The 22,520-nt window shown below is 42.3% G+C and overlaps 1 protein-coding gene across 14 annotated transcripts in view; it reads left to right on the top strand.

Annotated features, from left to right (window-relative positions):
• Nucleotides 1-22,520, top strand: part of MIA2 (melanoma inhibitory activity 2) — a 127,288-nt gene that overhangs the window by 75,117 nt on the left and 29,651 nt on the right. For all 14 annotated transcript variants that reach the window (XM_014464787.2, XM_014464796.2, XM_014464794.2 and 11 more), the window contains 5 exons: nt 901-1,039; nt 6,481-6,582; nt 7,743-7,803; nt 8,489-8,524; nt 21,197-21,264. In XM_014464787.2, coding sequence (XP_014320273.1) covers nt 901-1,039; nt 6,481-6,582; nt 7,743-7,803; nt 8,489-8,524; nt 21,197-21,264 — 406 coding nt within the window. The remainder of the gene's footprint in view (nt 1-900; nt 1,040-6,480; nt 6,583-7,742; nt 7,804-8,488; nt 8,525-21,196; nt 21,265-22,520) is intronic.

Here is a 22,520-nt window from a genome sequence, read left to right as displayed (position 1 = left end):
CTCTACCACTACTTGGGATACACCCCTCGCTCCTGAAATAAGCTTTAGAAAATAAAAGATGAAAAGGTTGAACTATCCAAAAGGTACAGATTATTAAAAAAATGATCAAAAGATCATAGATTCATTCACATAGTATTGATAGTTGGAATATTTTTATATTTTGAAAAGTAGTATTAACTTTTAAAGGTTTGCTATATGTAATGCATAGTACTAAAAGCCATGGGAAAGTCTCTGGAGGAAAAGATAGGGAGCCTGCTTTCAAGGAAGCTGCATTTCAGTATACAGTATTAACAGACTCTCAGTGTGGAACTATGCAGTAAGTGCCAGAATACCAAGGAATTTACTCACCAGTTATCCCATCCCTTAATGCAAAGAATTGCTTGGCAAATCTTTATTGTTTTCTAAAACTAGTATTTGGAAACTGTGTCTGCTTGTACCCGCCTTCCAAATGTAACTTTCTTTATTTAATGGATCATGAGAGATAAATTCCTACAATTGTTTTTCTCTGTTCATAACATGAAGGTTTTCTTCTAAACTGCTTTCCCTCTTTGGTAATCATTTAAGATACAGAGGATTTGAAACAAACAAAATAGTTATAATAGAAGTACAAAGATATAATGAAGATTTAAGTATTGGTTTATTGTGTGTTTTTTAAATAGGGATGATCCAATTTTAATAAAGTTAATATCCATCATTATTATCTGTTAAGTGACTTTTCCTGGCAATGGTTTAAAGCTTAAGTCAACAGGTGTAAATTTAAAAATACCTTACAGATTTTCTGTTGTTGTTGGAAAGAATATTGTTTATTAGTAATTAATTATTTTTGGTAATTTTTATCTGTATGAAATGTTAATATGCAACTCAAAACGTTTGATTTTGACTTCTAAAATCTTTCCATAGAGTGTATTAAAAATATCCAGACTGAACAAGCATGTTTGCAGCCAGAAAATGAACATCTTGAAAATGAGAATCAAAAGCTTCAGCACAAACTTAAAGTAATGACTGAACTATATCAAGAAAATGAAATGACACTTCATAGGTAATAAAATATATGTTGATATCTTCATTGAATGGCAAATGAAATATTGCATATAAAGCAGCGGTTCTCAACTTGTGGGTTGCGACCCCTTTGGGGGTCGATCAACCCTTTCACAGGGGTCACCTAAGACTATTGGAAAACACATATATAATTACATATTGTTTTTGTGATTAATCACTATGCTTTAATTATGTTCAATTTGTAACAATGAAATTGGGAGCCACCACAACATGAGGAACTGTATTAGAAGGTCGCGGCATTAGGAAGGTTGAGAACCACTGATGTAAAGTTTATGTGATTAGCCGAAGTTCTGTTTACGATTGGATTATACTTCATCAATTCATTTTTTTTATTAATCCTCACTAGAGATTATGTGTGTGTGTGTGTGTGTGTGTGTGTGTGTGTGTGTGTGTGTATCCTATCTAATAAAGAGGGAATATGCTAATTGACCCTCATGCTGTCGCAAAGATGGCGGCGCCCAAGTCAATAAGGAGGGAATATGCTAATTGACTGCCTTGCCCTCAAAGATGGTGGTGCCCACAGCCACAAGATGGCGGCACCCAGTCCCCTCAGCCCCCCAGCCGCCAAGGGCCGGCCCGAGGCTCAGGTAACCAGGGCCGGCTGAGGCTTGTGCTGCCGGCAGTGGCAGCAGCAGAGGTGTGATGGGATGTCGCCTTCCCCTGATCACCGGGTCGCCTCCCACCCCTGAGGGCTCCTGGACTATGAGCGGGGGCAGGCTGGGCTTAGGGACCCCCCCCCTCCAGTGCATGGATTTTCATGCACCGGGCCTCTAGTATATGTATTTTTTAATACATTTTTACTGATTTCAGAGAGAGGAAGGAAGAGGGAGAGAGAGATAGAAACATGAACGATGAGAGAGAATCATCAATCGGCTGCATGCCCCTTACCAGGGGATGGAGCTTGCATCTCAGGCATGTGTCCTAACTGGGAATCAAACCATGACCTCCTGGTTCATGGATTGATGCTTAACCATTGAGCAACACTGGCTGGGCACCAGAGGATGTTTTTTTCATTGATTTTTTAGGAAGAATTGAAGGGAGGGGGAAAGATACAGAGAGAGAAACATTGATGTGAGAGAGAGACATCGACTGGTTGCTAACCTCGTCCACCCTGACTGGGGCCAGGGAACGAGCCTGCAACTGAGGTACATGCCCTTGACTAGAATTTCACCTGTGACCCTTCAGTCTGCAGGCTGACACTAATCACTGAGAAAACTGGCTAGGGCTCATCAATTAATTTTTTTTTTAATATATTTTATTGATTTTTTTACAGAGAGGAAGAGAGAGGGATAGAGAGTTAGAAACATCGATGAGAGAGAAACATCGACCAGCTGCCTCCTGCACATCTCCCACTGGGGGTGTGCCCGCAACCAACGTACATGCCCTTGACCGGAATCGAACCCGGGACCCTTCAGTCCGCAGGCAGACGCTCTATCCACTGAGCCAAACCGGTTTTGGCAATTTTTAAAGAAAGTTATTTGATCTTGAAATACTTTTTCTTCAAAGAAGAAAATGTGTAAATGATATTGGACTTTGCAGACTAGTTCACAAAATCCTTTTTAACTTCTTACAGTTAATCAGCAAATTATTGCTAATTAAAGTTCCTAATACTGTAAGCTAGGTCAGGGAATCTGGGTGGACATCCTAGTAATTGCACTCTATCCATTAATTCCATCTCTGATATATGTAAAACTGATTCCTTTCTCCTGTGTAAATTGCTCCTGCAAAATTGACCCTTGTCTCAGTAAATGGCAGTGTTACTTACTGAGTTGATCATGGCAGCTGATTAAGCCATCCTTGACCTCTCTCTTTTTTTTTTTCGGTTTGTTTTGTTAATCCTCACTTGAGCATATTTTTTCCATTGATTTTTATTTTATTTTATTTTTATTTTTTAAAATATATTTTTATTGATTTCAGAGAAGGGGGGAGAGAGAGAGAGAGAGAGAGAGAGAGAGAGAGACAGAGACAGAGACAGACATCAATGATGAGAAAGAATCATTGATCGACTGCCTCCTGCACGCTCCACACTGGGTATTGAGTCCACAACCCAGGCGTGTGCCCTGCCCAGAAACGGAACCGGGACCTCCCAGTTCATAGATTGAGTTCATAGATTGACGCTCAACCACTGAGCCATGCTGACTGGGCTCCATTGATTTTTAGAGAGAATAGGAGGGAGCGGGTAAGAGAGAGAGAGAAACAGTAACATTGATGTGAGAGAGACACATTGATTGGTTGTTTCCCGCACGTGCCCTGACCAGGGCCAGGGATCAGACCTGTAATTCAAGTATGTGCCCTTGACTAGGAATTGAGCTGTGATCTTTTGGTGCGAGGGTCAAGGTTCTAACCACTTAACACACCAGCCAGGGTGACTTCTCTCTTTTATATCCCATATTTATTCTATCCTCAAATTCTGTCAACTTTCCTGTATCCTGAATTCGGCTTAGTACTTTTTACCTTTTTGTATAACCCATGGGGGGGAAAAATTGGGCTTGGGAACCACATGCGGCTCTTTGGCCCCTTGAGTGTGGCTCTTCCACAAAATACCATGTGCGGGCGCGCATGTACAGTGTGATTGAAACTTCGTGGCCCATGGGCAGAAGTCGGTATTTTGTGGAAGAGCCACACTCAAGGGGCCAAAGAGCCGCATGTGGCTCGCGAGCCGCAGTTTGCCAACCACTGTCCTGATCCAAGCCATCATACGTTAGTATCTGGCTTATTGCCGTAGCATCATGAGTGGTGTCTCTTTATATTCTTAACTTCCTGCTCTGACTTCCGTAGCATGACCCTTCTAAAAATAATGAGTATTGTTACTCTCTTGTTTAGAACCTCCAGGTGCCTTCATATCACACTCAGAATTTAATCCAAAGCTTTATCATGGCCTATAAGACCCTACAAAACCTGGCCCTTGGCTACCTCTTTAATTTTAGCTTGTTTTCTTTTTCTCTCACCATGTTATAGCCACACTAGTCTTCTTGATGATCTTTAGCATGCTAAGTACATTACCTCAGGGCCTTTGAAGATATAAGGGATTGAGGTGAAAGAAATACTTTTAAGTGTTTTTTTTGGACAAAAATATGATAAATTACAGAATTTTAATGAGTAATGTTTAAAATTTCAAAGAAAAAACTTCTGTATATACTCAAAGTAAGAATGGGAAGCTAAATAGAATCCTAGCTGTATATGGGTTGTTCACATTGTGATTTCATTCATTAGTTTGAAATGCTTTGAATTCCCAAAATACTGTATATTCCATTCTTACATTTAAATTAATATATTCACTACTCAAATTCAGTGAATTATGACACTAGTTGTTCTTCAGAGGAGAATATGGACAGTTGATAGTACTAATAAAATGTTAATTTAAAAATTTTGCCTGTATACAGTGTGATTGAGTCATTTTCTAAATCCTGGATTGATGTTTTTTACTACTGATATATTGCATTGCTAGCACTTTTCAAAAATATAGTATTGAAGAGAAGTGAAATAGTATAGAAGCTTGATGTGTTGCTTTAATATGTGAAAATGTGATTGTTTTTTAGTTATATTGTTGTGTTTCCTTTCACATTGTAATTTTTTCATCATTAATAAGCCCACCCAAATTCAAGGGGAAGGTTCATAGACTACCTCTCAGTGGGAGGGGTGTCAAAGAATTTCTGGCCATTTTTAATCTGCAGTCCGTAAAAGCATATATATATATTTTAATTGATTTCAGACAGAGGAAGGGATGGGGGAGAGAGAGATAGAAACATCAGTGATGAGAGAATCATTGATTTGCTGCTTCCTGCACACCCCCTACTGGGGATTGAGCCCACAACTTGGGCATGAGCCCTGACTGGGAATCGAATTGTGACCTCCTGATATATAGGTAGACTGTCAGCCACTGAGCTACAGTAGCCAGGCCTTTTTTTTTTTAAATCCTCACCTGAGGATATTTTTTTTCCATCAATTTTTAGAGAAAGTGGAAGGGAGGGAGAGAAAAAGAAACATGGATGTAACAGAGACTCATCGACTGGTTGTCCCCCACACACACCCTGACCGTGGCCGGGGATCCAACCTGCAACCCAAGTATGTACCCTTGACTGGAGTTGAACCCTTGACCATTGGGTGTGTGGGCCCACGCTCTAACCACTGAGCAAAACTGGCCAAAGCTTGTGAAAGCATTTCTCTTCATCTTTAAACCAATTACACTTTTATGCTTTTCCTAAGGCAATGACTTTTATTTTCTTACACCTGTGAAACCATTGACTTGGGTGGGGAGTGCTTCCTAAGCAATAGGTAATAGAGTGTGTAGAATATAAAACATTTATGGCTGCCTTATAGAATTTTTTTCATTTTTTTTATCATGTGCCTCCCCAAAGTTCATGAAGAAGGGGAGACATTCATTGTTAGGATGCCAAATGTGTTTTCCTGTGATGTTCACTATTTCTTGAGGGACCAATGTTATTAATGATACCATGTGAAACAATTTGGGTGATTTAGTATAATGGAACTACTACTTGCTAGCTCTATGCCTTGGTTCAGTTACTTAGTTTCTCGTGCTTCTTCTTCTTTTTTTTTTTTTTTGGTGAGTTGGCCTGGAAGACGAATCAATATTTTACAACTTAACAACCAACTTAAATATTATTGAAACAGTTCATTAGTTGGTGACTTCTTGTCTAATAAATATAATGCTTCTTTATATAAGAAGTCTTCATAAGTAACAGTCATAATAATTTTTATTAACATTTATTTTTGATAATCTTAATTTTATGATGAATCCTATATAATAAAGAGGAAATATGCTAATTGACTGCCACACCCTCACAAGATGGCGATGCTCACAGCCACAAGATGGCGACGCCCAGTCCCCTCAGCCCCATGGGGTGGGGGACGGGTGGCAGGTGCACGGCGCAGCTGGGCCCGCCTCCAACCAGGCCCAGCCGCACTGCGCATCTGCCGCTGAAGTCCCGCAGTCCCCTCAGCCCCACCAGCAATGAATTTTCATGTGCCCATTGCCTTTTAAAAAAATCCTTATCCAAGGATATGATTATTTCTTTTAGATCATCTGTTCTCAGGGAGCAGGCCTAAGCCAGCAGGTGGGCATCCCCCAAGGGTCCCAGACTGTGAGAGGGCGCAGGCTGGCTGAGGGAACCCCCGTGTGCATGAATTTTCATGCACCGGGCCTCTAGTTCTTATAGAAAACTCTTGAAACTTTTATATTAATAGTACTGTTATTAGACGAAGCTTTATAACTTGAGTTTGTAATATTAAATTCCATGCCAGAAATACTTACACAGGTACTTTGTTTTTTCTTGCATGTGATGTTCTTAATGGTATTATGCAAATTGCTTTATGGGAAGCACCAGTTGTGACACAATTAAAGAGATAAGATTGGTTATTTTATGACATATAATAAAAGAAATAAAACACATTTTTTTTAAGGAAATTAACAGTAGAAGAAAATTACCGGTTAGAGAAAGAGGAAAAACTTTCTAAAGCAGATGAAAAGATCAGCCATGCAGCTGAAGAGCTGGAGACCTATAGGTATTAAATATATTGTACCTCTCTCCCTCTCCTTCCCCTTCACCTTTCCTTTCCCTTTCCCCTTCCCCTTTCCTTTCCCCTTCCCCTTCCCCTTCCTTTTCATTGATTTTAGAGAGAGGGGAAGTGGGAGGGATAGAGAGGTAGAAACAATGAGAGAAATGGCGATCGGCTGTCTCCTGCACACCCCCTACTGGGAATTGAGCCCACAATCTGGACATGTGTCCTGACCAGGAATCGAGCCGGTGACCTCTTAGTTCATGGGTTGACGCTCAACCACTGAGCTACCCCATCTGGGCTTACCCCTTTCTTTTTGCGGTGGGGATGGTATCCAAAAGCTCAATATCAGAAAAAATAATATAGCAATAACAACAAAAAATTAAAAAATGTATTTTTGTTTCCTGATTTTGTTTCCTGATTTTAGATGTGTTGCTGTAATACAATTACACAGAAATTTTAAAAAGGAAAAATGCTTTTCTTTCAGTATGTGAGATTTTAAATCTCTCACATTAATTATATTTGAACATGGGCAACCCTATTGTATTTTAATGTCAAGAAAATTGTGAATAGCCATTAATTTAAAAAAATCTTTCCTCTTTGCTACAAATGTGGAAGAATGTATACAGTATTAATGAATTTAAGAATTATGCCACAAGAAGAAGTTATGCCACAAGTAAAGTTCTGAAAAAGTGTTTGTAAGATGATAAGTCTATCAGCAGTATACCAGATAGTTATGAAACTTCCATTAGGGAGTTTAAGCTGAGTCTTATCCAAAAGAAGGAATTATCTTGTTAGTCTTATATTTCACAGTGGTCATTAATTTTCTATAGTTCTATTAAGATTAAAGACATCTGAGTAAATCTTCCAAGATCATACCTCTTAAAAATAAAAATTAACCAACCAATGTACCCTATAAATCTTTTTAAGACCTTTGGTTTGGGTAAACCCAAGTAGTAGCATTCTTAAATATTAATTTTAAAATTATATTAGGAACAAACATACTTTAGAACCTCTTAAAGGTGGTTAACATGTGGAGTTCTGAACTTTTTCTTTTTACATGAAAAAAAGCATTCTAGGTGCTTTAATTAATATTTCCAGTAGAGCATGTGTTATATCATTTCTTAGTATATGTTAATAGTAGAATGATTATTTCTTCCCTATAGAAAGCGAACCAAAGATCTTGAAGAAGAATTGGAGAGAACCATTCGTTCTTATCAGGGGCAGGTATGTGTGTGTGTGTGTGTGTGTGTGTGTGTGTGTGTGTGTGTAACTTAAAACAATTCTGATTTGTTTGAATTTATATCTATTTTTATGAGGAATATAGTTAATTGACTAGTTGTATGCCTTTCTTAAAGTTTTACATTTGGCTGTGGAACATTTCTAGGGAGCCAGAGATTCTGGGAAAAGAGATCTTGTTGAAGTTGCCATGTCTTCTGCTGCTTTGGGAATGTGAATTGCATAAACAAATAACATACAGGGTGAGGCAGAAGTAGGCTTACAGGTGTTTGTATGGAAGACATGCAGGTTATCATTATTACAGTAGATTTATTAACTATGTTGTGTACTTACAACTGTAAACCTATTTTTGCCCCACCCTGTATCTAAGCTTTAGGGTTTTATATTCAGTCCAGCTAGTGTCTCTTAATTGGCAACTCATATTGTAGTTAATTACTGCATGAAATAGAAATATACTAGATAGAGTTCAGTTGTCATTACATTCAGTTTTGTTTTACGAGTAGAGTAGAGCATATGTATATGAAAATTTGCTTTAATATGTTACTGACTTTTCAGAGATGCTTGAGTTATTTTTGAGTTTATGAGTTGTGTGCTAAATCATAGTGGTAGATGTGAATGTTTTTTATATAAGGAAAGTAGTTATCAGTAGTATTATAATGATTTTCTTTTTCAGATTATTTCTCATGAGAAAAAAGCACATGATAATTGGGTAAGTATTAAATTCTCTTAGGTTCTTTTATCAAATTGTTCTTTTTCCTAGTTTAAAAGAGCAGTATAAAAGGAACTAAAAATAAAGGTAGTATTTTAAAAAATAATTTTCTTTATGTTCCTTATGAACTAATACTTTGTTATGGCGCAGTTATTCACAAAATTTGATTTTTCCTTCTCTATTTTCAGCACATTGCTTCTTTGCAGGGAGTTTATACTCTCTCTGGGGAAGGTGATGTAATCTTCATGACTTCATTGTTTCAGGGCACTGGATTGCCACTAATTACTGTGGACAAATCACTTAAAATTCTCAGGGCCTGATTACTCTTCCATAAAACAGTGGTACCAAGTTGTACCTAAAGCCTTTTTTAGTTCTAAAAGTTCTAAAAATCTAAAAATTTTAGTATCTGATTCTCAGTGGTGAATTGATACACATTAAGAAAAAGATCATCATAAATGTGATGTCAGTCCTCCAGAGAAACTGTGTGAGGAAATCACAAGGATGCAGATTTTAAGTAATTATAAGAATTATCCCTGTAAGAGTTAGAGGATGTGTCCCTAGGAGTCTTCAAGGAGAGCAGTTTGCACAGTGGGTGAATACATGGGGTTTGGACTCACTGTCTTGGTTGGTATCACCTACTGCCAGTTTCCTTACCTATAATTTAAAAACATTATTAGTACCAATTTCAAAGAGTTACTGTAATCTATCCTATATAATAAAAGCCTAATATGTAAATTGACTGAACGGCAGAATGCTATGACACGCACTGAATACCAGGGGGCAGATGCTTAACGCAGGAGCTGCCCCCAGCCCGCAGGCCCCAGGCCACCCAAGGCGGGTGCCAGCGGGGTCCCCCGATCGTCCCGCCAGTTGCCCCACCGATCAGCCCTGATCGCCGGCCAGGCCTAGGGACCCTACCTATGCATGGGCCTCTAGTGTGTGTGTGTGTGTGTGTGTGTGTGTGTGTGTGTGTGTATGGCTAATATGCTAAGTGTCTGTCTGACTGGTAGCTATGATGCGCATTGACCACCAGGGGGCAGATGCTCAACCCAGGAGCTGCCCCCTGGTGCTCAGCTCAGACACAGGGTTCATGGCTGGCAAGTGCTGCTGCCATGGCATGAGCCTCTCCCAATCAGGACTGACTGGGTGTGAGCCTGTGGCAGGCGCAGCAGGCCAGGATGAGTGGGAGTGGCACGCAGGAGTGGCAGGTGGCGTTGGACTGCTGGTTTCATCCTGATCCCTGCTGGCCTGTTGGATCGGGCCGAAACCGGCAGTTTGACATTCCCTGAGGGGTCCCGGATTGCGAGAGGGTGCAGGCCAGACTCAGGAACCCACCGGTGCACAAATCCATGCACCGGACCTCTAGTGTATGTGTGTGTGTGTGTGTGTGTGTATACATATATATATATATGTATACACACACACACACACACACATACATACATATATATATGTATATATATATATATATATATATTCAATAAATAAAAGCTCAAACCATATAGAAAGGTGGAAAGAAGTAATCAGCAGTATTTCTTTAATTTATCCCATATTATTTCATACTTTTTAGTTTTTATTTTATTGAATTTATTGGGTGACATCTATATATAAGGCTAATGTGCTAAGTGTCCGACTGGTTGCTATGACATGCACTGACCACCAGGAGGCAGATGCTCAACGCAGGAACTTCCATGACGCGCACTGGCACCATGGACCTGGCACCCACAAAGCAACACTTGGCTTCCCCCAAGTGGGACATAGGCCCCGCCACCACCCCGGAGCAATACCCCACCAAATCACAGCTGAGGCTGCTGAGACCCCATGGTGCAAAATGCGGCCCACAGCCCAGCCTAGCCCGGAAATGGTGGCTGAGGGCACTGGGTAATGATGTCATGTAGCAAAAACTGGCTTCTGCTCCCTAGCGACAGCTAGCCTCCTTGCAGTTTCTTCAGCCCAGGAACATGTCTTGCTTTATAGCCAGGTGCAAACATTTTATACTTTAACCCAGCGGTTCTCAATCTGCGGGTCGCGACCCCTTTGAGGGTTGAACAACCCTTTCACAGGGGTTGCCTAAGACCATCGGAAAACACATATATAATAACATATTGTTTTTGTGATTAATCACTATGCTTTAATTATGTTCAATTTGTAACAATGAAAATACATCCTGCATATCAGATATTTACATTACGATTCATAACAGTAGCAACATTACAGTTAGGAAGTAGCAACAAAAATAATTTTATGGTTGGGGGTCACCACAACATGAGGAGCTGTATTAAAGGGTCGCGGCATTAGGAAGGTTGAGAACCACTGCTTTAACCAAATGTCTGAAGTGTTTCCCCATTCCTCATCTCATTTGATCCTCACAGAAGTCCTGGAGTAGGTATATAGGTGACTCAGTGGAATCCTATATTCTTTTTTTTTATATATATATTTTTTAAAATAAATCTTTATTGTTCAGATTATTACATTCCTCTTTTTTCCCCCCATAGCTCCCCTCCACCCAGTTCCCACCCCACCCTCTGCCCCTACCCCCCCCCCACTGTCCTCATCATAGGTGTACGATTTTTGTCCAGTCTCTTCCCACACCCCCCACATCCCTTTTCGCCCTGAGAATTGTCAGTCCATTCCCTTTCTATGCCCCTGATTCTATTATATTCACCAGTTTATTCTGTTCATCAGATTATTTATTCACTTGATTTTTAGATTCACTTGCTGATAGATGTGTATTTGTTGTTCATAATTTATATCTTTACCTTTTTCTTCTTCTTCCTCTTCTTAAAGGATACCTTTCAGCATTTCATATAATACTGGTTTGGTGGTGATGAACTCCTTTAGCTTTTTCTTATCAGTGAAGCTCTTTATCTGACCTTCAATTCTGAATGATAGCTTTGCTGGGTAAAGTAATCTTGGTTGTAGGTTCTTGGTATTCATCACTTTGAATATTTATTGCCACTTCCTTCTGGCCTACATAGTTTCTGTTGAGAAATCAGCTGACAATCGTATGGGCACTCCCTTGTAGGTAACTAACTGTTTTTCTCTTGCTACTTTTAAGATTCTCTCTTTGTCTTTTGCTCTTGCCATTTTAATTATGATGTGTCTTGGTGTGGTCCTCTTTGGATTCCTTTTGTTTGGGGTTCTCTGTGTATCCTAGACTTGTAAGTCTATTTCTTTCACCAGGTAGGGGAAGTTTTCTGTCATTATTTCTTCAAATAGGTTTTCAATATCTTGCTCTCTCTCTTCTTCTGGCACCCCTATAATTCGGATGTTGGTACGCTTGAAGTTGTCCCAGAGGCTCCTTACACTATCTTGATGTTTTTGGATTCTTTCTTCTTTTTGGTTTTCCGGTTGGGTGTTTTTTGCTTCTTCATATTTCAAATCTTTGACTTGATTCTTGGGACCCTCTTGTCTACTGTTGGATCTCTGTATATTATTCTTTATTTCAGTCAGTGTATGCTTAATTTCTAGTTGGTCCTTTTTCATATCCTCGAGGGTCTCACTAAATTTATCGGCGGTTTCTAGAAAATTCTTGAAAAGCCTTATAACCATGGTTTTGAACTCTATATCCAGTAGTTTGCTTTCCTCCATTTCTGTCATTTGTGACTTGTTTCTTTGTCTCCACATTTTTAATGCTTCCCTGTGTTGATAGAGTGGCTTTGTGTGCTAGGTGTCCTATAGGGCCCAGTGGCTCAGCCTCCCCAATTACCTGAGGTGGACACTCTTGGTGCACCCCTTTGTGGGCTGTGTGCACAGTCTTGATTATTGTTGGTATCACGGGGAGGAATTGACCTCCAGGCCAGTTGTCTGTGAGAATCAGCTGTGGTTATGGTGGGAGAACTTCTGTGCTGGAGACACCCTTATGGGGCAAGACTTGCTTCAGTGGGGCTTTGGTGCTCACTGAGTCTGCTCCCTGAGTGTGTCCCTTATGGATCTGAGGAGTTGTAATCTGGATGGTGCCAATCTGACCACTAGGTACACAGGCTCTTGGATCTCTAAGGAGGTGCTAATTTAGCCTCTGCCTGAGGCTACCCAGTAGGAGCTACGGAGAGATCTGCAGATTCCTCTTCCTTGTTTGGAGTTTGGAGGTGCCTAGATGAGGCCCAGCTGTGAAGCAATGCAAGCTGCTGTGGGGCCTTGAGCCTTCTTTTGGATGTTCTGGGCCTCTCTGACCCAGCTGCAGTTTGTTAGGTAATTTTAGATCTCAGAGGGCCAGCCCATTCATATGCAAAAGCCTCTGCTCACAGCTTGGGTGGGTCGGAGTCTCAGGGAATCAACAGGGTGGAGCAAACAGCTATGGCTGCTCCTCAGTCCTGCCCTAAGAGGCCCTTGGTCTCAGTGTCCCAGTAATCGCTGCAAGCACCTCTGAGAGAAAGCCGCCCTCAAGTTCCGCCTGCTGCCAGACAGTCCAGTTTCTCCCTGTATGAGTCTGGGTCCCCAGAGACTCGCTCGGAACTGGAGTTCAGAGCTGGAGCGTGTGTCTCCCTCCTGATTGAAAAAGACAACCGTGTCCTCAGTTGCCAGCCCTTTCCGCATGCGCCTCCGTATCTCTGCACTTTACTTCCGCACCTCCTCTGAGTCTCAGTGTGCTTTTCTCTTTCCTTCTAGTTGTAGAATTTCCACTCAGGCAGCCTTCCTGTGGTTCTGGATGGTGTCCGTTTTGTCTTTTAGTTGTATTTTTGAAGTAGTTGTGCGAGGCAACAATTTCCGGTGTTTACCTATGCCGCCATCTAGGTTTCTCGGAATCCTATATTCTTTTCATTAGCCTGAAAATGGAGATTTAGAAAGTTTAGAAACTTGACCCGACTGAAAAGAAGTAAGAAATGGTGGACCTTGAAAATGACTTCAGGTTTTCTCACTGTGCAGAATATAGTCAAACACTGCTGCAGTTAAATATTTTACCCTTTGTTCTCCCTGGGTGATCTACAATAATAATCTGCTTCGTGTTGATATTTACTGTTGTGTTGCTGACAGTTACCTGAAAGAGAAGTTGGGGTGCTTCACTGGGCTGGAAAAAGTTTTGCTAAATCAGAAAGCAGGTCTAATTAAGCAACTTCATTCTATATACTAGAGGACTGGTGCATGAAGTTTGTGCACGGGTGGGGTCCCTCCACCTGGCCAGCGATTGGGACCAATCAGGGCCATCTTGCCCAGTCCTGATTGGGGCCAATCTCGGGCTGGTGGCTGGGGAGGGGCCGAGGGAGGGACTGTGGGAGGGCTCAAGCCTGTGTCCAGCCCTGTCTCGCCCAGTCCTGATTGGCCAGACCTCAGCAGCAAGCTAACCATCTGCCCCCTGGTGGTCAGTGCACATCATAGCGACGGGTCGGTCGACCGCTTGGTCGGACACTTAGCATATTAGGCTTTTATATCTATAGATTGTAACTCACGGCATGCAATGCTTGGCACACACTTTCCCTCCAGCCCCTGGTCTTGGAGACCTCATGTCCTTCCAAGACTGTGCTCACCCTCTTCAGCTGCCACACGGAGTAAATTGCATCGTGTGCGTGGAAACCCTTTCCAGGCTCCATGGGTGTGTCTTTACTTCGCTGCAGTTCTGATTACCCCAACATGAGGAGAGACACCCTTGTTATCAGGTAACACCATCATGCTAAGACCCCTGCTCCGCCTACTGCAGCAGTTTTAAATAGGCCATGAGTCTCCCTAGATCAGTGGTTCTCAACCTTCTGGCCCTTTAAATACAGTTCCTCATGTTGTGACCCAACCATAAAATTATTTTCGTTGTTACTTCATAACTGTAATGTTGCTACTGTTATGAATCGTAATGTAAATATCTGATATACAGGATGGTCTTCGGCGACCCCTGTGAAAGGGTCGTTCGACCGCCAAAGGGGTCGCGACCCACAGGTTGAGAACCGCTGCCCTAGATGGTTTGCTCAGGGGGTAGAGCCACGGTCTGTGGACTGAAGGCTTCTGGGTTTGATTCTGGTTAAGGGCACATTCCTGGGTTGTGGGCTCAATCACCAGTAGGGGGCATGCAGGAGGCAGCAGATCAATTCTCTCTCATCATTGATGTTTCTCTCTCTCCCTCTGCCTTCCTCTCTGAAATCAATAAAAATTTATTAACAGAAATAAAAATAAATAGGCCATGAACCATATGTCGCTGCTCTCCATCCATCTAGTCCCCTCACACCCTCTTTTGTCTTTGCCTGCCCCCCCCGCCCCCACATACTCCTGGAGTCTGTAAAATGGGTCAGGATTTCTACTTCAACCAAGGGCGATGCTTCCGCATGGCCCTCCTTCCCCGCCCATCTCTGTCCCCAGTCCTTTGGGGTCTCCCCCTCCCTCCCCTCCATCTAACTTGGTGGGCCCTGCTCTGCCCCTTCCTCCTGCGACCTCCTGTCTGCAGCCTTCCCCTTTCTCCTCTGGGAGCGGAGCTCCCCAAAGGCTGTGCAGGGTCGGGCGGGGCGGGGCTGTGCAGAGAGGGCCCAGGCAGGGCCTTGGAGGAGAGCTGGGATGATGGGTCATGGGGAGGAGGAGGGAGGGACGTGGAGCCTGTCCCGTGGGAGAGGCACCGGGCTCCTTGGCTGCCCCCACCCAGCAGCTTTTCTAGGCCCCTGCGCAGCTGTCACCCTCTCCCTCTCACTGCCTCTCGCTTTCTTTCAAGTTTTGGACTTGGTTTCTCTGACTCAGCCTCGCCCCATTTCTCTGCTGCATCCCTGGGAGCCAAGGCTGCCCTTGGCCTCGGGCACATGTGCCTGGCCTGCCCTCCGTAATGGTGCTACCCACTCTCCTGGAGTAGTTAGTGAAACTTAAATAAAAAGAAGCAGCTCTGCCCTGGCTGGTTTGGCTCAGTGGATGGAGCGTCGGTCTGCAGACTCAGGGGTCCTGGGTTCAATTATGGTCGAGGGCATATGCCCAGGTTGGGGGCTCGATCCGTGGTGGGGGGCATATAGAAGGCAGTCAATCGATGGTTCCCTCTTATCATTGATGTTTCTATCTCTCTCTTCCTCTTCCTTCCTCTCTGAAATCAATAATAATAATATATAGAAGCAGCTCTGAAGATTATAAATTGTGTACTGAGAATGACACAGGCTGTGGAGGGTTGTGCAGTCCACGGCTCTCGGATCATGTGTAGCAGATTCCCACACCACCCGGTCCCTCCTGGCTCCCGCCCCTGCTTGCCTCCGCTGGGGCTGAGGCCAAATCCTGGGAGCTTCCTGATGGCTCTCACCTCACACCTCACTTTCCAGTCCAGCCCACCAGCGCCCACAGCAAGCTAAACTACTGGTCGGAGTGTCTGCCTCCTGGTGGTCAGTGTGCATCATAGTGACTGGTTGAGCAGTCGAACTCCCAGGGGAACTCCAGTCGAGGGGACAATTTGCATATTAGGCTTTTATTATCTACTAGAGGCCTGGTGCAGGAAGATTCCTGCAAGAATAGGGCTTCCTGATGATGGAGCGAAGCAGAGAAGGGAGCGAAACCCGCTGAGGCGGGCTTCTCTCCCACTCCGCCGCCCGGCTGTTTGTTTTCCCTCCCGCTCCACCACATGGCTGGTTTCTCTCCCGCTCCACCACCCGGCTGTTTGTTTTTCCTCCTGCTCTGCCGCCCGGCTGGTTTCCCTCCTGCCTCCCGCCTCCGCCGCCTTGGCTTTGTTCCTGTCTCCGCCGCCTCTACTTTGGTCCCTTCTGTAGTGCTTGGCTTCCACATTGTTTTCAGTCTTCACTCCCAGCCGGTATATGAAAATTAACCACCATCTTGGTTGGGTTAATTTGCATACAGTCGCTCTGATTGGCTGGTGGGCATAGCGAAGGTACGGTCAATTAGCATCTTTGTCTTTGATTAGTGTAGATACCAGTGGTTGGCAAATGGTGGCTCTCAAGCCACATGCGTCTCGTTGGCCCCTTGAGTGTGGCTCTTCCACAAAATACCATGTGCAGGCGCGCACGTACAGTGCGATTGAAACTTCGTGGCCTATGCGCAGAAGTCGGTTTTTGGAAAGGAGATAGACGAAACAAGTATACAAGACGAGTGTGGATGGGAGAGTTGGAAGGGGTCGACCTCAGCGAACGTACCTCAATCAGATTGAGGACGTTTTTAGCAAAGGCCAGCTTAGGAGTACCCTAATTAAGTTAATAACAATGCACCTACCGATATAGTTTAAGTTTAAAAAATTTGGCTCTCAAAAGAAATTTCAATCGTTGTACTGTTGATATTTGGCTCTGTTGACTAATGATTTGGCCGACCACTGATCTATACTAATAAAAGCCTAGGTGGTCCTCGCACCCTCGCACAATGCCCTCACGTCATCACAAGGTGGCTGCCACAAGATGGCCGGCAGGGGAGGGCAGTTGGGGATGATCGGGCTGGCAGGGGAGGGCAGTTGGGAGTGATCAGGCTGGCAGGGGAGCAGTTAGGTGTCAATCAGGCCATCAGGGGAGCGATTAGGAGGCGATCAGGCTGGCAGGCAGAAGCGGTTAGGAGCCAGCAGTTCCGGATTGTGAGAGGGATGTCTGACTGTCGGTTTATAATCGACAGTTATAAAACCAGCAGTCAGACATCCCCTGAGGGGTCCCAGATTGGAGAGGGTGCAGGCTGGGCTGAGGGAGACCCCCTCCCCGGTGCACGAATTTCATGCACCGGGCCTCTAGTATATCCTATCTAATAATAGACAAACATGGTAATTAACTGTAACTTTGCTACCCTTCCCATTGGCTAATCAGCGAGATATGGAAAGTAACTGCCAACCAAGATGGCGGCTGGCAGCCAGGCAGCTGAAGCGAACAGGAGGCTTGCTTGCTCCAGTGATGGAGGAAGCCAAGGTTCCCCACCTGCCGCTCCTGGCCTCTGAGCTGCAGTCTAAGAAACAATGTTGCAATTACAGAAGGTAAATAAACCCCAGAAATCTGCTTTCAGCTGTCAGAGCTGGAGCGAAAGGACTGCAACAGTGTTACAATTATAGAACCCAAACAAAGCCCAGATACCTGCTTTCAGCAGCCGAGGTCTCAGAGCTAGAGCCAAGCCTCAGAGCTAAAGCCAGCTCTAAGCTCCAGTGACAGCCATAGAAGGTAAATAAATCCCAGAATAAAAAAATAAAAAAAAAAAAAGGAGAGGTTGGGAGCTTCAGTCACCCGCCAGCCTGAAAACGGCCCTCAGCCCCTCACCCAGACTAGCCAGTGGGGACCCCCACCCTGAAGGGGGTGTGACCAGCTGCAAACAGCCATCATCCTCTCATCCAGGCTGGCCAGGCACCCAAGTGGGACCCCCACCCTGATCCGGGACACCCTTCAGGGCAAACCAGCTGGCCCCCAACTGTGCACCAGGCCTCTGTCCTATATAGTAAAAGGGTAATATGAAAACTGACCCTAACAGCAGAAAGACTGGGAATGACTGGTCACTATGACACACACTGACCACCAGGGGGCAGACACTCAATGCAGGAGCTGCCCTCTAGTGGTCAGGTCGCTCTCACATGGGAGGAGCTCTGCTCAGCCACAAGCCAGGCTGATGGCTGCCAGTACAGCGGTGGTGGTGGGAGCCTCTCCTGCCTCCTCAGCAGCGCTAAGGATGTCCGACTGCAGTTTAGTCCTGCTCCCCGCTGGCAAGTGGACATCCCCCGAGGCTGCTGGGCTGCCAGAGGGATGTCTGATTGCCATCTTAGGCCCAATCCCGGGGGAGCGGGCCTCAGCCAGCAGGTGGTCACCCCTGAGGGGTCCCAGACTGCGAGAGGGCACAGGCCGGGCTGAGGGACCCCCCCTCCCCCCCGAGTGCACAAATTTTTGTGCACCGGGCCTCTAGTAGGTTATAAAAGGCTAAGTTGACTCGCACATGTGTGATACATATAAAACTCTCACTGGTGCCAACCACATGCATGTGTTTCGATCTGTCATTGTCGATTGTGAATTTGCTTGACACTTCTATTATGAGAAAGAGTGAATAGCGATATTAAAATATTTCTTCTAATTAATTTCCTTTCAATGTGCATGAATCTGTCTACCGGGCCACTAGTTGGTTAATAAAATTATATAGATTATAGAAGCCTAAGCAACCATTTGACCGTTTGACCAGTAGCTGTGATGCGTACTGACCACCAGGGGGAAGATGCTCAATGTACAGGCATGGAAACATGGAACAGACTGATGAATCTCAGAGGGAAGTGGGTGGGGGGGAGGGCAGGAAGAGATTAACAAAAGATCTTATATGCATACTAGAGGCCCTGTGCACCGTTGGGGTCCCTCAGCCTGGCTTGTGGGGATCAGGCTGAACTGGCCCAGTGCATGGATTCGTACACCAGTGGGACCCCTTGGTCTGGCCTGCAGGGATCGGGCCGAAACCGGCAGTCTGACATCCCCCACGGGGTCCTGGATTGCGAGAGGGCTCAGGCCAGGCCGAGGGACCCGGCCTCTAGTTCTATAATAAATCATCTGTATAGGGTATTATGTGTTCACCACTCCAAGTCAAGTCTTCTTCCATCATCATTTATCCCCCCTTTACCCTTTTTCCATACTTTCTAAAATACATTTAGACATGAAAGCACATACTGGGTGTCTCCCCCCAAAATGTATATACTTTAACAGCTAATAGTTCAATTTTGAAAATGCAATGTATTTTAATAAACTCTGCCTGTATAATTATTTGAAATGTATGTATACATTTTTTGGGATAACCTATATATGTGTTTTAAAAAATGAAATTATGTTACATATTAATGTTTTATAACCTGTTTTCTTAATATATCATAGAAATTTTTCTATAAATGTTTCATAATTTATATAAACCTTTCCTCTTTGATAAACATTTAGTTTTTTTGTATTTTTTAGTGTTATAAATAATTTCATAATTTCAGATATTACTTTATCTATTGAGCATTTATTTGCTCTGTCCTGTTAAATTTAATCTTTTCTTCTTTTGGACTCACAGAGTACTTTGTTTTTTGTGTCTTATGACAAGTACCATACTTATTTAAAAAAATTTATTTTTTAATCCTCATCCAAGGACATGTTTTTTAAATTGATTTTTAGAGAGAGAGGAAGGAAGAGAGAGAAAGAGAGAGAGAGACATAGCAATGTGAAAGAAACATTGATCGGTTGCCTCCTGTACTACTCTGATGGGGATTGAACCTGCCACCTAGGTATGTGCCCTGACTGGGAATTGAACCTGTAATCTTTTTGGTGAACGGGATGATGCTCTAACCAATTGAGCCAGGGTTCCATGCTCATTCATATTCGTCCTTACCACAGATTTAAGCTTCTCAAGATCTAGGTACTGTTTCTTTTTCTTTAACACTTGTGTCTAATTGAATGCTTTTTTGTATATTGTAAATACTCAATATCTGAGTGCAGTATTTTAGAATACACTGTGGTCATTTACTGAAATTATAGTTTTATATAACCATTGGGTATAAGCTTTTCAAAAGTCTGTAATCACTTGCCATCAATTTTTCTATTTTGTTGTAGGTATATCATTAATACATACTAAACTATAATCATAGAACTTACTTTTGACTTATTAACTTTGCATTTTTTGTACCTTATCTTGTGGGTAAATATTTTCCACTATGTACAAAACATTGAGAAGTAATTTTGGTTCTCCATTGTTAAAAGTTAAATGAATTGGTATTTTATTAACTAAAATTGTTATGGTATAATATACTTTTTTTGTTAGTAAAAATTGATTATGTAATTATATATTTTAAAAAGATTTACCCATGAAATCATGTGAGTGCTAAAATATGTCTAAGCTATGTTTTCTGTGAATATTTACATAATATGTTCTTTGACCAGTTAAAGTCAATTCTCATGTGTAGTTTGCAGTTTTAAGTGAACACATTGATAGTGTAGTTCCTTTACTTGTAGCAAGTTATGGTCATAGACGGAGTTAGTCTGCCTACCTTTGTATGATAGAAACAGTTGCCCTAGGACTGCATTCGTTCGGCAGGTCTGGTGTTCCACACATGCTGCTGCTGGTCTGGAGAACCCACAGCGTGACTGGGAAACATGCAATAACCCCTTCAAGTTTAACCTTTTCCCACAACAGTTTGGGAAGAGTGCATGCTCTTCTATTTATTATAAGAATAGCTTTGTTTTCTATAACATAAACTCTGATTTTCTAACCTTTTATTTTATTAAACTGAAGTGTAACTAAAAGGTGAAAGCCTATCAGAATATTATGTGTACAGCGCTGTGTACTTAATGTAGCATGCTTTGATTATATTCAGCCATTTAAAAATATGGCCTGTACTAGTGTGCTGTGAAACTCTTTTAGACCTTTCTCGCTTCACAGATTTATAGTGATTTCTTTCCAGAGATGGTTACCTTGTTCCATAGTCAGTGCTGCCTGCGTAATGATTCTGAGTCTCCATTCCATTCACCTCTTAGATTGCTCTTGTTATGTTTTTGGATATTAGTGCTAAATAATGCTAATCCTTGACTTCACATCTAGGTAACAGTATTTGTTCGCAAGTACATGATTGACTCCAGTCTTAGTAGGCTCATATCTTCTGGTTACATGAAACTTACTCCCTTTTAAAATGTTCCCTAAAAGTAAAAGAAATAAAAAAAAAGTTCTCTAAATTAAAACATTTAACATTGAATTTACTGAAATACTTAACTTATTATAATATTTGTATGCCATCACTGAGATATTTATATACATGTATCTTTAATGTTAATTTTGTATATAAAGGTGTTTTTAAAATGTATTATTTTCTTTAAGTTGGCAGCTCGGACTGCTGAAAGAAACCTCAATGATTTAAAGAAAGAAAATTCTTACCTCAGACAAAAGTAAGTATCTCAGTGGGAACACTGAAAACTTTATTCTTAGTTGTTATTTTATTAGTTAGTTAATATTATAAAGGTAAACAAGAAAACTTATAGTGGATTCAGCATATCTAATAGTGAAATCTTATTTTTCTGAGTTACTAGATTTTTTTGTTTGAAAATTTGTCTTTTTTTTTAAATACATGTTTATTGATTTCAGAGAGAAAGGGGGGGAGAGAGAGAGAGAGAGAGAGAGAGAGAGAGAGAGAGAGAGAGAGAGAAACATCAATGTTGAGGGAGAATCATGGATCAGCTGCCTCCTGCATGCCCCACACTGGGGGTCAAGCCCGAAACCCAGGCATGTGCCCTGACCAGGAATCGAACCCTGACCTCCTGGTTTATAGGTCAGCGCTCAACCGCTGTGCCACGCCGGCCAGGCGAAACATTTGTCTTGAGAGGTCACTCTAACAGAGAAGGAAACTATTCATGGGTTCTTTTATAAAAGGTGTAACAAAACATAAAGAGCAACAGGCTAGGTATAGGATAGAAAGAGAAAGGATGGATCGATCTCTCTGAGATGGTAATTCTCAGAGTATCAGCATCTTTTAATGGATAAATGAATGGAATAAATGTTTATTATTTCTCTTATCCCCAAGTTTTAATGTAATGGGTAGTATTACTTTACAATAAGAAAATGAAAAGAAAAATAAAACGTACATTGTACAGTCAAAGAGAAGAATAAATGCTTTTCTCTGAGGATTGTAACTTCTTTCCAAAGTGTTATAATTTCTTGCCAGAGGTGCTATTAACATACTCATTTTATTCTTGTTGCTTGCCTTTTCTATTCAGAAATTACAACCAAATTAATAAGTGTTTTATTTCAGATCTAATGGTCAAGAAGTAGAAATAGTATTCTTTTTAAATGTCACATTTCTAAGATAAAAAATTTAGGAGTAAAATAGTAGGATGAGTTAATTGGATTCCAATTTTACGTTATAGTTGGAATCCTATGTGTAACATTATAGTGGAAAGCATACGTTAATCAAAGCCAGGAACCCTGTGTTTTAATCCTGGCACTTTTCATTTTGAATAAATCAAACTCCTAGCCTCAGTTTCTTTAGTTGAAAAACGATAGACTTGAATTGGTTGACCTTGAAGGGCCCTTTTATTTTTAAATTTGGGTTTGGTGATACTGCACCCCTTATTGTCTAATTTTTAAGAAAAACAAAACAAAACAATTTCAAACCTCAGCAAAACATCACTGCCACTTGGCAAAAAGA

This window comes from Myotis lucifugus, unplaced genomic scaffold, assembly GCF_000147115.1.
Source record: "Myotis lucifugus unplaced genomic scaffold, Myoluc2.0 scaffold_268, whole genome shotgun sequence".
NCBI classification, from domain to species: Eukaryota; Metazoa; Chordata; class Mammalia; order Chiroptera; family Vespertilionidae; genus Myotis; species Myotis lucifugus.
This window is presented reverse-complemented; position numbering and strand designations above follow the sequence as displayed.